This window comes from Bacillus rossius, chromosome 16, assembly GCF_032445375.1.
Source record: "Bacillus rossius redtenbacheri isolate Brsri chromosome 16, Brsri_v3, whole genome shotgun sequence".
Taxonomy (NCBI): Eukaryota; Metazoa; Arthropoda; class Insecta; order Phasmatodea; family Bacillidae; genus Bacillus; species Bacillus rossius.
Genome location: NC_086343.1, coordinates 2,863,083 through 2,878,547, shown reverse-complemented (window position 1 = coordinate 2,878,547; position 15,465 = coordinate 2,863,083). Strand labels below are relative to the sequence as shown.

Sequence of the window (15,465 nt, the reverse complement as noted above, 5' to 3'; positions counted from 1 at the left end):
CATATTTCAAAATGTCTTTTCATACTCTCAGAAGCTATGTAGTGAGATAACATTCGGAAATATTTAGAATTATAATTAGAGAGAAAAAAAGTTTACTTTAGCACATTATTGATGTGTAACATCTTAGCTCTCTTTATACATAGGGGTATTCTGTGACTGGGATGGAAATGTGTAACCACAGTGCTGCCACCTGTAGTGGATGGTGAGAACCAAAGTTCATAAAGCCAAAGGGAAATCATATATTATTAAGTGTTGAATGAATTTTTACAAGGGCAGTATTTTAATACAATTTCTTGCCCAAAATCAGATCCAAAACCAGGGTTTAGTTTTCTTTCAAGTCTTTTTCACCTTTATCAGAGCCGTTAGTTTTAATACTTCGCTCAGTAAATCCAATGATTTGATAGTCAATGTAGCTGCTCCGGCAGAAAATTTTAGCAGCAGGTGGGGAAACTTAAGTGTTATTCACGTTCACAAATTTAGTTGAAAACACAATCTGCATACATATATCACAATTGGCATTATTTTAAAGAATTCTAGGTTAAATTTTGTGTTAGAGTTAGGTATTATAAGTGTATTTGCAACACGAGAACATGTGAATTTGCCCGTTACCGAGGTCAGATGTCACACATCTCTGGTGAGTACTGAAAGACTCCCTAATATTATTTTATTTTTTCTTAGGATTTAAAATTTTTGCTATGGTTTTTACTTTGAATTATTGATCCAAGTTTCTGTACAACTTTCCAAACTATCTCACGATGTTAATTCTCACATTACCGAGAGACCCCCAATTGAAACCACCAGGAGGGAAACATTTGTTTGTTAATATGGCCTTTTAAAAATGGCATGATGGATGAGGACATAGATCTTACGCCCTGTAAAGCCATAAAGAGAAATATGAAGTCTCGCTGAAATAATGGCTAAACACAGGGGCATAGCCGGGGGGGGTGGGGGTTGTAGGAGTTCAACCCCCGCCTTAGCACCAAATCTTTAATTAATTTCTTATTCATCACTCAAACAAATATCATATTAAAATTAATAAAATTTTTACCATTACAATATTTAAATTTAAGTACCGAAAACTGCTAAAATAGCACTATTTTAGACCTTAAAATCCATATTATCCCGGGGGAGGACCCCCGGACCCCCTGCTTTAATACGAAGGGGGGGGGGGGGGGGGTAATGCTTCTTAACACCCCCCATACACAACTCCTGGCTACGCCACTGGCTACACATCTGAAGCGACACGGGAACATGGCACGGACGTGCGCTCTTACAGCCGCCAGCGCCTCCTTGGGCACATGGTGCAGCGGCGTCGACGTGATGATGGGCTCGTCCTCGAAGCTGCCCTTGGTCTCCTGGTGCGGCTTGCCGATCTTCTTCAGCCGGCAGCCGCCGGCGCCGTACGGCAGCACGTTCTCGCGGCACGTCTGGGCAACAGAGCACCGTGTCTTTGCTGACTACGCCTGGCACGACACAAGTTCCAACAGCCAGAAAAAAAATTTATTTTATTTTATTGGAACTAAAATTTTTAATTTATCTCGTGTTAGCAAATGTGGTTAGTGAGCAACACTTTCATTTCAAAGAATTGTGTATCCCAATGAAATCGGATGTTTATTTAGATAAACTGGAAAAAAAAAAAAAAAAAAAAAAATCAAGACATGTTTAATGGAGAAATTAAAAACTGCACATTTTACGATAGTTTCCTTAATTAACAACAGCGGAAACCAGTCTTTAGAAGTACTAACAGTTTAATATCTCTGGGTGTGTAGTTGTGGGCAGGGAAGGAAGAAAGGAGGGGGAGAGAGGCAGACATGAGACCAGTCGCCCCAGGCAACCAGCATGCTGATTCTTTTCATGAGCAAACTGACTGAGGACTCTCCAAGAAGATAAATTTTTTTTTTCCCTTGCAAGAGAGAAACATACGTGAACGTCACCACGAACCAGGTTTGTTGTCTCCCGGTGTTCCCGTTCAACCCATCTGATTCATTATCGCAACAATGCATCATTATCATACCGCCCTCCATCCCTACTGACCCAGATGTTGATTTATGGCATTTTTGCGTAGTTTCAATTTTAGTTTTAGGGGAAATTCCTAAGGAAAATTTAACCATTATATCAGCATTATATCCAAGATAATGTACATGCTGTCTGCCGGCACGTATCCATAATTATAACATTTTGACGGTGCGCCATGCGCAGGGCCGGAATTTAGGGGAGGGCAACCGGGGCGAAAGCCCCGGGGCCCCCACAATAGACTTCGGAAAAAAAAAAATTTCAAATTCCGACAAGTAAACACTAGTAAACATCTTTTTCCTTTGATATTCTTTTTTTCGCTGTTTTACCTTTACCTACAGTACTTTGTACATGCACGATTATATTATCGTTAAATATTAACAGGAATATTCATTAACACTAAAATTAAATTTCATATAATTCTTGTCTCCGATTGTATGTTTTTTTTTTAAATACTAAGAGAGTCTACTTGATTTCAAAATAAATTATTTATTGGAAAACTCGACAGGAAAAAAATTTGTTAATTTTATTTGTAAAATAATTGGGGGCCAGGGGTTGCCCCGGCCGTGCGGTGCTCCCGGGAAATGCGCCCACCTCCTTGAGCAGGCCGGCGCTGCGCCGCCGCCAGCGACTGACGCGGCCGCTGCGACTGAGGCGGCCCGGCGCGCCCAGGGCCTTCTTCATGGGGCCGAGCGACACGGTGACCACGCGGCTGCCCAGCCGGCGACACCGCCGCTCCTTGCGCTCGCTGCGCAGCCACATGGCTCACCCGCTGCGCGCCGCCATCACCTGCCGCACAACCACCACCACCACACATTCATTCAAATTTGATTTCATAGTGGCCAACAGCTCTACGCCAAACAGCCACGGGTAGGGGACACCTGTATTTCGCGAATACATTTCGTGTCTAGGTACATCGCAAAACACCGTAGTTTTTTTCTTGTAGTTATTGGCTGAGGTCGGTGAGAGGTGTCGACCCGCTCTTGACGGGGCCAATGAGAAAGTGGTCACCGTAATGCTGCACGCTCCACAATTGGCCATGACTCTTAGAAAAAATCTACAGTGTTCTGTGAGATACCTTGACACGAAATTAAATCGCGAAATACAGGTGTCCCTAGTAATTGCGAATCGTGTGCGTGCAGCAGTACGGTATCCACTTTCCCATTGGTCCCGTCAAGTGCGGGAAAACACCCTCTCGCCGACCTCACAGCCAATAACTACAAGAAAAAAAAAAAAAAAACTACGGTGTTTTGCGATGTACCTAGACACGAAATGTATTCGCGAAAAATACAGGTGTCCCTAGCAATAGGGTCAATTTGTTTCAGTGCAATCATCAATTTCAATCCGTGGGTAATCAGATATCAGCATGTGCCTCACCCGGGACTCCTCCCACCGTAAGCCGGTGCGTGCATCCGACTGCGCCACGGAGGTCGGCACCACCGCACATGACACTCACGTCACCTGCCGTACGACCACCACGACCACCACCAGACATGACATCCACATCATCTCACGGCCCCCACAAGGGCGGGGCTGGGTGGACCCGTTTATTTTTACATGTTTAACTATTATATTGTTTTACAAACTAAAAAAATATATTTTTTTTATCCAATGAAATTTTAGAAGATATAAGATCTTACACACATACACATAATTTTATTTCTCTGTAACAATTTTCATTTTTATCTCACTGTGTGAAATAAATATAAATATTTGATGTGGTTATTTTAAAGTACATAAAATAATTTTATAAACAAAGCTGGGTTTAGGCTTATAAAATAGTAACCATTACTATACCCTGTATTTTCAGGTTAAATAACATTCTAAAAAAGAGTGTAGGTAGGAAATAACTATGCAATTATAATGTAGCGCGTAACTGTATAATTGAGGGGGGAGGGGGGGTAATCGAATGTGGAGGCCATGGATCATCTGCCTACATTGTAAAAAAAAACACCTACAACTATTGATAACATTTGATTGTTTTATGCATTAAAACCATTTCATTTTACTCATAATGCAAATCAGAAGTGGTTTCAAATGCATCGTCGCTTCACTTAAAACTTATTTTTTTTAGTATGTTTTTAAAAACAGCCACAAGTGGGAAGAGCTTCGATTTTTTTTTACAACGGAGCCTTCAACTGGAAAACTTAGGTTACAGCAGGGGTTTTAACCATACCAACCCCTCAACAATCAGAAATATACCACTTGACATAGTTCATGGACCTTTGTACAAAACCATTCATTATACAAAGGATTGTTTTTGTGATGAAGATTTTTCGGGCTTCCTCGATTGGCTGCAGGCACGGACGGATGACGGACGGGGGCGACGGGCTGTTGTACAGTCATTCGAAATGTGTACAAGTAAAAGAAGGTTTAACAAAAAAAAATCGCTAATTCAAATAGCGACAGGCTAACATCCAAACAATTATACCTTCACACCGCTTCTGCGCTTGACCCTCATTTTATCTGAGGAACTGGGAGCCAGCGGGAAACCCTGTGTAATGCCTATAAGCATTGAGGCGGGGAGGAAGGCCATAGCATGGCAAGGATTGAGGAATGGTATTTGCTTACAGAACAACAGTTATGAATTACGTTATTTAATTAGGCCAAAAAAACAAATTGAATACTGAAACAACAACAAAGATATCCAGAATCAAATACATTGATTATACACACAAGTGAATGCCATTATCAAGGCCACAAAAGATAAAGAACAGATTTCTATTTACGTTTTACGTGTAACAAGTTACGCCGGCGAAACATTGCGCGGTCCCATTACGGGCCATCAAAAGGGGGCGTCACAAGGTAGACGCATTGAGGACAGCACATTTTACAACAAAGTCGATAGGTTAGAATTTAGGGAAAACCTACTACATAATGCGCGTTACATGGGTAAGTTACATTCTGAAACAAATCATTAAAATTACGTTTTACGTGCGTCGACGTCTCAGGGGAGAACAGTTACAAGAAAAGTGAAGTTTATTTGAGTGAGGCGGTGGCCCTTGCCTTAATGCATAGGCGTGCGCACGGTAGGTGCCACAGGTGCCTTGGCACCACCATTAGGGTTAAAGTTATTTGTTTTTTACAAGCACAAATAATACATACTTACAAAAAACCGTATTATTTCCAAAAAAAAAAATACGTTTTCCAATCGTGTCGAGTTACAGATATGTGCTCATAACACTATCAGTATATCAATTATCAATCGAACCAACTATACACACGGAAACAAGCCAGGTGCAATTACTTGTGTTGTACACGCGGGCCGCGGCTACGAAACTTCTAAAATGTAAATACTTCTCCTAGTTCTCCTCGAATTACATAGAATGCGCGCTCGGTGTCCACTGTTCACTCCACTCGGCAGGCGCACGGAATAATAGCCGCCGTCCACCAGGGTTTATTTTAAAAAAAAGAGAGAGAGTTTAGTTAGTTAAAAAGATATGCTTACTCGATGACTTATATGCAGTTGCCGATAAAACATTTTTGTTGTATTCAAAAGTTAAAACTTTTGCCCACTCTTATTTGTGTATTTTTAATATTTTAGGTATGTTACAAAAACTCCTTTCATTTGTTGATTTTAAAACTTAACATTTGAGAATGTTTTTTCTAGCATTTATTTGGCGTCTTCAGAAAACATATAAGTACGGTTTTTCAAAGCCACCAGCATGAATTCCGTGCAAACAATTTGTGCAATTTACTTTATGGCTCAACAAAGCTTAAAACTGTAAATAGTTTAGTAGTTTTCCTGGTGATTATAACGTTCAAAGCCATAATTTGTCATAAAAAATGTTAAAATTTTTACATCTGTGTATTTAAAGTTTTTGTTCGGAAACACCTTAAATAGCACCATTATGCGCTTTCAAATCCTAATTTTTCCGGGGTCTGTGAATGACAGGGCTGTTGTGTAATCTGGCACCACCACTACTGAAGTCCTGCGCACGCCTATGCCTTAATGTAAGCTTTTGTAATGTAGGAGAAAGTGACAAATTACGGACAACCCAGTTGAGACGTCACAAGAGTCAGCAGCCAATGAACACACGTGTCATTTCCCCGAGTATGTGAAGGACTGTGATATCTATCCCAGAGGTCAATGAACCTGCGAATTTTCACCAGGGGCGCAAATCTGTAGTACTCTTGACGAAAAATAAAAGGGGTGTGGAAGAGTTTTGCGCGTGGGCTTTAACCGACACAAGTGCTGGTATGTTGTATACTGTTAATATTTTGGCCCATAAGCATGCAATAAGCGGAAAAATTTTGAAACATACAGAACGTTAACCCTAAAACAAAGTTTTGACGTTTACGTCGAACAACCCCGTTTCACAGTCAAGATTTTGCAAGCACCAGCGGACCCCCTTCAGTGAGATGGAGAAGGGGAAGGGGGTCGGGGGGTGGGGGGTGGCTGCCCCCCTGGAATCTACGCCCTTGTAGTTAACAATCAGACCCTGAGCAAGTGTGATACCGGTAGAGACCTGCAAAATTAGCGGATTCATTCGGTGATAGGCTAGAATTCAAACACATATACCTCTTAGATAATTTTGCAATTGGCTTACTGTTCATCTGGACGAATCTCAACCAGTTATAAACTCTCAACCAAAGAAGGATCGAATCACAGACAAACCAGCTGAGACGACTTACGAGTCGGCGGCCAATGAACTTGCGTTATTTGCCCGAGTGTACAGGGGTATGTGCAGTCTATCCTGAAGGCCATCGAAACCGCAAATTTTGCAGGTCTAGATACGCGGCCTTCGCGAGTCACGTGATATTCCGCGCGGCGGCGGACACACGTGTTCCGAGCCACTGTCTTCCGCCGGTTATTCCTGTCACCCCCCCCCCCCCCCAGCCCTACTTGCACGCACACGCGCCCTCATTGGTCCAGCCATCTCGCTTCGAGCCGACCGCAAAGTGGACCTAGCATGGAGGTCCATCACTCAACAGGCGATGGGCGGGAATTTTTTCTTCTTCTGAATAATCACGTTCGACACATCTGTGACGTCGGACGCCAACAGAAGAATTCCCCGATTAGAAATATTTCCTATTTCTAGAGCCGAAAAAATTCGCAGTTTCATTTCGCGATATTCTGAAATTCATTCACCTATACCTTTAAGTTGCTCTTGCTATTGGCGCACTGTTCGTCTGGGCGACTCCGGGCCAATGAGAAACCCTCAACCAAAGAAGTGACGAATCTCGGGCAATACCAGTTGAGACGACTCACAAATCAGCAGCCAACGAACTGGCGTTATTTGCCCGAGTGTACAGAGGACCGTGTAGACTATCCTGAAGGTCATCGAAACCGCGAGTTTTTCAGGTGCCTACGTATTTCCGTCGCGTCGCGGGCGCGATGATATTGAGATGAGCGTGAGAATTTGGTTTTCGAATGTTGATTAAAATGGTGCATTATTATTATTATTATTATATTTTCACTTGCTGTCGCATCAGCCCTACTCTTTGCTAGAACTGCCGTAATGCGTGTCATGGCGGACGACAGCTGGGACTTTGTCGAGGTCACGGACTCACGGTTCACTTCGTATGTCCGAGTTAAAAAAATAGTCAGAGATCATTGGTGCATTGGTCCTTGGTAAAATTGCTACTTTATCACTTGTTCGTTGGTGGGACCGTTACATGTTGTCCATGCATATCTGTAATAAAATATTCATGTTCCAAATTACACAGTTCCCTGACTAATATATGTATACCTATATATTTATATTTAGAGACCCGGAAATTTCGCGGATTCCGCTGGCCTCAGGATAGAATTCAAAGTTATAGGTGTGCTCGACCCATGTTTACTTTCCCATTGGTTGATTTCTTAGCGAGAACATTTTTATCCTTGTTATTTGGCACTACCCGATTCGCTTACTTCACTCCTAGCTGGACATCATTGGCTCACGGTCGTAGACGGGCGTGTCCAAACAACTGCGTGCCAATCACGAACACAGTGCGAGAGTGTGGAGGTTTTCATTCTAGCTTGCGACTAAACGAATCCGCGAAATTTCCGTGGCTCTATTTATAATTTATATATGTTGCAATTTTTTTCAAAGAAATAAAGAAAATCCAGCCTCTACCCTCCCATATCTTGCGATACTCGAACGGTCCCTTAACACAGACAATCCCCCTTCCCACACACACACACACGCCTGACCCGTGCCGCTTCCAGCTCCGACTGTACTCTGCGATAACGTCTGGTGCGACACTGCCTTTTCGGTAGAGCGCAGGCATTCTCAATGGCCCAGTGGCCGGGGCACGCGCAGCCGATAACACGATGATGATGATGATGATGATGATGATGATGATGATGATGATGATGATGATGATGATAGGGTCATCAGCCCCAGAGGCTGGGCCAGCGGTCGGAGACTAAGCTTCGAATCTTAAAAGAAACGAAATTTTGAGAATTTCGGGCGGCATGGCATACCTGCCACTTGAACGGCAAGTTTGAAATATTCAAAATGAAATAACAGATTCATATGAAGGCTTTTTTTTTAAAACGCTTTTCCCACGTATTTGTAATTCACGATGAAAGTCGTGGAGTATGTATTTGTTGTGGCCACCCTCCCACAGAACCACCGCTGGGCCGGAAGCTCTGCGCCAGGGGCGTAACTGAACAGGCGGGACATGGCCGTGCGCTAGAGAATTGACTACATAAAAAAAATTAAGTTTCAAATATAATGAAAATATAACAAATTCTTACACATAATAGCTTAAAGAAGAAAAAAAAGTAATTTTACAAACATTAGTTCAGGATTCATGAAATTCTGTATTATATTTTGGAAAAAACTTTTGACAATGTTGCATTATCTCAGTAGCAATGAAATAAGCATGGCTCGTATGTACACATGTGCAGGCGTATACACATGTGTGTGTTTTTGGTTGTTCCGTATCACAAAATAGATAATATTAAACATGTATGGTGAATATTCCCAGGAAATGAACGACCACAAAAATAAAGGTTGCCAACATTTACTTAAAAAAAAATTTAAACGACTTTTAAGTTGTAAGGTTGTCTATTGATACGGCACAGTAAAGAAAATAAAGAGCGCTAGTTACACCACTGAGTTGCGACTGTTTTCCTCGCTGTGTGCTCCGCGCTGCACCGCGTCACGTGACCGGCATGCCTACACACGGGGCCGGAGGTGTGGGCAGGAGGGGGGCTGACCTTGACACCCGCACCAGGCCGCCGCTGTTGCCAAACCTGCGGCAACACTCGTCAGTCGTCAGCAACACAGAGCAAGCAGGCAGACGTAGAGTGCGACCCTTACAGTGGAAAACTGCGCGGCATCAATTTATAGGGACCTGAATAAATTCGCTGTTTTGATGACCTCCAGGATAGTCTACACAGTCCTCTGTACACTCGGGCAAATAACGCCAGTTCGTTTGGCTGCCGACTTGTGCGTCGTCTCAACTGGTATTGCCCGAGATTCGTTACTTCTTTGGTTGAGAGGTTTCTCATTGGCCCAGAGTCACCCAGACGAACAGAGAGCCAATAGCAAGAGCAGCTTAAATATATACGTGTATGAATTTAAGACTATCGCGAAATGATACTGAGAATTTTTCCGGTCTCTATCAATCTATCCCATTGTCAGAAACATCCAAAGAACACATATTTTTTAGGCTAGCGTAAAAAAAATTCTTTAAACGGTACAATAAGATTTGTGTTGAAGTGATTGTCTCGATGCTCCTGCTGCAGTCGACCCAGCGTCCGGGCGTCACGTGACGTCGGGAGAAAGTGGCGCCGAGGGAAAGTGACGTCTCCCGCCGCTACCCCCCCCCCCCTGCTCCCTCCACAAGGGCAGCTTCCTCCCTTCCCCAGCCACGAGCTGTTGTCAGGCTGTTTCTAACCTATTCTTACATACTGTCGTTCAAAAATATTGTAATTTTTTAGAAGCGAAACTTCTTTTAGGGGGACTACAATTTTCGAGCGTTAGGAAATTCCGATCGCGTGAGGGGAATAGTTAGGCACGTGGTGTAAGAGTCAGTAGAAGTGGAGACAGCAGGGGGGGGGGGGGGGATAGAAATGACGCAGCGTACTTGCATACTTGCAAACTTTCACACTTCCATATTTGCGGAATAACACAATTAATTTAGCGCTCGCACACTTGCACACACACACATATATCTGCGACCTTAGACAAAGAGAATTATGTTTCCAATATCGGCACCGCGGACCACCCTCCCCCATGCGGGATACGCCCCTGGTGGGCGCTGGCTCGTACTAGTCAAAGTTGTGGTGCGCTTGAAAATTATGTTTTTGAATAAATATAGTAAGTAACGCCAACACTAATCAACACAAGAATTTATGGTCTTACTTTTAGGCCAATTACTTTTTTGTAACAGGATTATGTCGGTGTGATTGTTTTAATTATTTTAATATCTGGTTTTAACAAAGCTCATGTATGTGCAACTGAAACAGTGTAATCTCCACATGACGACGGCGCAGGGACCCGCCTAGTCCCGGCTCTGCGGGCTTCTTCGCCCTAAACTCGGTCTCGCTCGCCATCTTCATTTTTCCCTTCATTCTCTTGTCCTTGCTATTATTTAAGGGCTCTTCCTGAAATTTTAACAAGGTACCTCCCTTGCATTTGTTGTTTTTCTTCATTTTTTTTTCAACAGATATATACGTTAACAAAATACTTAGGGTGTGAAAAGTCCCGCGTAAGTGTTTATTATTATTATCATCATCATCATCATCATCATCATCATCATCATCATTATCATCATCATCATCATCAATGGCTAGAGACCTGAAAAATTCGCGGATTCATTTCGCGACAGGCTACAATCCAAATAGTCTGGCCTTCTGCAGCTTCAGTAGGGTTTCTCACTGGCCCAGAGTCGCCCAGAAGAACAGTGAGCCAATAGCAAGAGCAACTTAAAGGTATACGTGCATTAATTTCAGACTATCGCGAAATGAATCTGCGAATTTTTCCGGTCTCTAGATATCACTAGAGACTGGAAACATTCGCGGGTTGATTTCGCGATAGGCTAGACTCAAAACACGTTTTACCTACATGCTGCTTCAAAGATTGGGCCACATTTTATCGTGAGGGATCTGAGCCAACGAAGAACCCTTAAATAGAGACCGGAAAAATTCGCAAATTCATTTCGCGATAGTCTGTAATTCACACACGTATGCCTTTTAAGCTGCTCTTGCTATTGGCTCACTGTTCGTCTGGGCGACTCTGGGCCAATGAGAAACTCCTCAACCCAAGAAGTGACGAATCACGGGCAAACCAGCTGAGACGACTCACAAGTCAGCAGCCAACGAACTGGCGTTATTTGCCCGAGTGTACAGAGGACTTTGTAGACTATCCTGGAGGTCATCGAAACAGCGAATTTTTCAGGTCCCTACTGATAGCACACAATTCAAACCAGTTTGAATTCGGGCACCCTCTGCTATTGGAGGATCCCAGCCCACGAGAGCTCTCAACCAGAAGTATCGGGTCACGGGCAACCCAGTTAAGCCCTCGCTTGGGGAGTGTATCCTAGAGGTCACTGAACCCGCGAACTGTTCCCAGTCCCCGGGCGGTGTTTTGTTTATTGACATCTCACTCTGGCACCTGCGGGTGTTCACATTTATAACTAGAGACCGGAAAAATTCGCGGGTTCATTTCGCGTTAGGCTCAAATACAAATAGTTATACCTCAGTGCTGCCTCTGCTATTTGCTCACAACTCACCTAGATGACTCTGGGCCAATGAGAAACACCCGACCGAAGCTTTATCGAATCACAGGCTGCTACGTTGGGACGTCTCACAAGACAGCAGCCGATGAGTGGGTGACATTTGACCGAGTGTACGTAGAACTGTGGAGTTCATCCTAGAGGTCATTGAACCCGCGAATTTTTCCGGTCCCTATTTATAACTATAGTGCTTCAATTGTTATCATTACAATATTATTTTATAAACCATACTTCATTATAATAAGCTTAAATATAGTATTATAATTATTGTTTTTTCTGAGAACATAAATAAATTAATGTATACTGACAGTATTATAACCTACAGTTGAAGTCATTCTGAAAGAGAAAAACTTAAACGCGAAACACCAAATATTAGCTCACAGGACAAACCATTTGTAGCAGTCGGTCACTGCATTTCATTAATTATGTGCTATAATCACATATTAAATACAATTTTTTAACAAAAAATTCTTGAAACCAAGATGGCGTCTTTCAGGCACGTGTCTTTATAAATCAGATATTGTTCTTGATAAACTACAAGACAAATTATTTCCAAAATTCTCATTCCAAATTTTCCTTTACAAAACAAAATGTTTCAGATACTATTTAAAATGTTCTCTCTCTCTCTCTCTCTCTCTCTCTCTCTCTCTCTCTCTCTCTCTCACACACACACACACACAATTGGATGTTGGTATATATGACAAACTCAGACAAAGTTTGACAGATCATCATGAAAGTTGGCACATATAAGTGTTTTTTATGGAGAATGTTTTTATGCTCTAACTGTTTTTGTAAATCGTCGCTAGATGGCGCTGCTGCGCATTAACTTTTATACATTCAACCGATCGCCATGAAAATTTGTATACATAGATATTTAAATACAGAGAATATTAAAAAAAAGTTTATTCACTTGCGTTACATTATATATTAGTATTAGTTTGAATCATTCTAAGTTGGTAAGATTATACCGCGATTGGAATAGTCAAATATATTCTTCATTCAAGTAATTTATTTTTAAAAAATATGGGATTTATCAATTTGTACCAACATAAATAAAAAATCTTAACAATATTAGTATCCTTTCATTTTTTTTTTCGAATTTTTCTAAAACGCTTTATAGATTCTAGATTACATACAAACCACCAATTTTATAAACACGGAGATAAATAAATAAACACTGGCAAGACAACGTCTGACGGATCCTGCTAGTGACATTATGAAGTTGTGCCTGAACCTTTCTGCGATTTAAGGCGTGTGTGTTGTAAAAGGAGCACACAGAAACAAGGACAATACTAAAAGCAGAAATCGTTAATTAAAGAGAGAGCTAGAGAGAGTAAAATTCTGTATGTAATGACGAGATCTGCAGGGAACAAGGGAAACGGCGCTAGTGTTTCTTCACGCTGCTGTCAATTACACGACATCCAATGACTTCTCGACCAGGAGTGCACGTCGAACTAACGAAGGGTTCTGTGTTCCTCGGACAGGGTAAATGTACACGCGGGCACACGATACCTACAAATACTGCGGACTAAAAGAGTTTTTGAGGGTCTGAACCAAATATTATTCTCGCAGGTTCATGTTCAAATTTGGTTAGTTCAGTATCCGTAAAGTGGCGAGATCTCCGAAAGATTTGTAACCCCGTGTTCTTCGTAAACAGAAAGTAAAATAACTTGTAAAAGTTAGCACTGGCCGGATGGACATCACTGCAGCGAGAGCAATTCCAGCAGTTGGGCTCTAGTGATTACTATGATAGTATAATTTTAAACCACAGCGACAGTTTTTTTTAAAGAATTTTTAAAAGTTTTTTTAAAGTACTGTTATGACTAGGGGCAGGCATTTTTCGCGAAAAAATCTTAACACTTGTTAGACTGCAACAAGGTATATCCGCACCTGTGGTTTCTTCCTTGTGATTGGCGGCCGTCTGCAAGAGGTCGTCGCCTTGTTTCAGGACGCGTTTACTTCCGCACTGAATCACTGTGGATTGGTGTCGTTACACTCAATATGTACCTGGGAGAAACTCACCCAACCAATCACGAAACACATACGATGCTACAGTTTTTTTTAGCTTTCATCTAGTCTCGAAATCTTTTCGCGAAATCTGCATGCCCCTAGTTATGACGCAAACGCAAGACGAAACTACAGTAAAGAAGTAACCAAGAGCTATAGAGTGCACATAGCTGTAACACCGGCGCCTGGAGGCGGGCAGAAAGGCGGGAGTTGAGCGCGGGAGCTGCAGGCACGAGGGAGCATGGAGGGTCACGGCCCTCGCAAGCGAAACACGCGGCAAATGGCGCCGGACCGCTCGTCAACAACCTTATATCACAACAAAAAAAAAGTTATTTTATATATATATATATATATATATATATATATATATATATATATCAACTAAATAAATACTAACATCAAATCAGAGCCCTTTGCTTCGATCTATGTAACTCCCCACAAGGGCGACAAGTTTTTCACTTAAAATTCTGTCTCAATTTTTTTTTTCATTTGAATTTATTATTTGCAACAGCAGGCGCAGTGTATATGTTCATGCAGTGTGAACACGCCAAGTCCAGATGACATCGAAACATCAAACCACTTGCACCAAAACGTCAGTTTATATTATGCTAAGATAATAGTAACCTAAATTATTTTGCTTATAATATTTCCTGCTTTTTTTAAAACATTATTTACAAACAAATAAACCTTAGACTTGATGTAAGCTTTTGGACATACGCCACTGCTAAGCACATGTATGTCTGTAGAAGAAAACTACAAAAAACCAAAAGACAAAAAAAAAACACAAATTAAGCAAAAATTGCTGTTGTCAACAGGATCCTATACACCAACAGGAATATGGCCAAGAAACAAATGGAATATTATGTGGTGTATACATACTGTTGACAACAGCAATTTTTGCTTGAATTGTGTTTTTTTTTGTCTTTTGGTTTTTTTTTTTTTTTGTAGTTTTCTTCTACAGACATACATGTGCTTAGCAACGGCGTACGTCCAGAAGCTCACAGCAAGTCATGCACTACCATCGCACAAATGTTTCGAAGATAAATAAACACGAGGTTTGGCCCGGGACCTCGGGCAGGCACACAGAGCAAGCAGCGGGAACTCAGCACTCACCAGCCCCCGCACGCACGCACGCACGCACTGCCGCGGGTCGCAGCCCCCTCGACCGGCGCTCCGCTGCGCCGGCGCCCCGCGGGCGGGAGACTGATCAATACGCGCGGCTCCGGCCGGGTGACGTCACGGCCCGGCGTCACGTGACCTTTACCTTCGGCGCGCACAGCCGGCCAACTTCGACACGAGCCGCGCGCGTCCCTGACTCCCCCGCCGTTCACCTGGCACACTTCTTAACAAATAATTGTCCCAATTGGTTGTCTGTGAAGTCGGTTTACGGACGATAGTTTAACGCGACAACGTCATAACAAAACATTGATGAAATGATTGCACTACTTTATGAATAAAATTGAATCATTTATATTTTAATAATAAAAGAATAAATACTTGAAATTATACTTGTAATCAGATTTTTAAAATGCAAGAATAATTAACCTTTATTGCCGAAATTGTTGTTGTAATAAAAAAATGAAAACCACATTAACTTTCCACTTCACTTTATAAACAGTCGAGTGGAAGAGAGATAGATGCGGCGCACGCGTACAATGAGCGTAACGGGACACAGTGTAACGGAACAATGTGCGTAACGGGACACCTTTTCGTGCGTGCAGCCGGCGTTCATCGATTTATTAGACGTTGTCACGTCAAAAATTAACGACA

General features: G+C 42.2%; 1 protein-coding gene across 1 annotated transcript in view; it reads right to left on the bottom strand.

Annotated features, from left to right (window-relative positions):
* LOC134539867 (CTD small phosphatase-like protein 2-B) overlaps nt 1-15,465 on the bottom strand; it is a 45,430-nt gene that overhangs the window by 16,444 nt on the left and 13,521 nt on the right. Inside the window, exons 2-3 of the mRNA XM_063382211.1 lie at nt 2,608-2,802; nt 1,275-1,427 (exon numbers count right to left, since the gene is read on the bottom strand). Of these exons, the coding sequence (XP_063238281.1) occupies nt 1,275-1,427; nt 2,608-2,775 (321 nt within the window). The 5' untranslated portion in view covers nt 2,776-2,802. The remainder of the gene's footprint in view (nt 1-1,274; nt 1,428-2,607; nt 2,803-15,465) is intronic.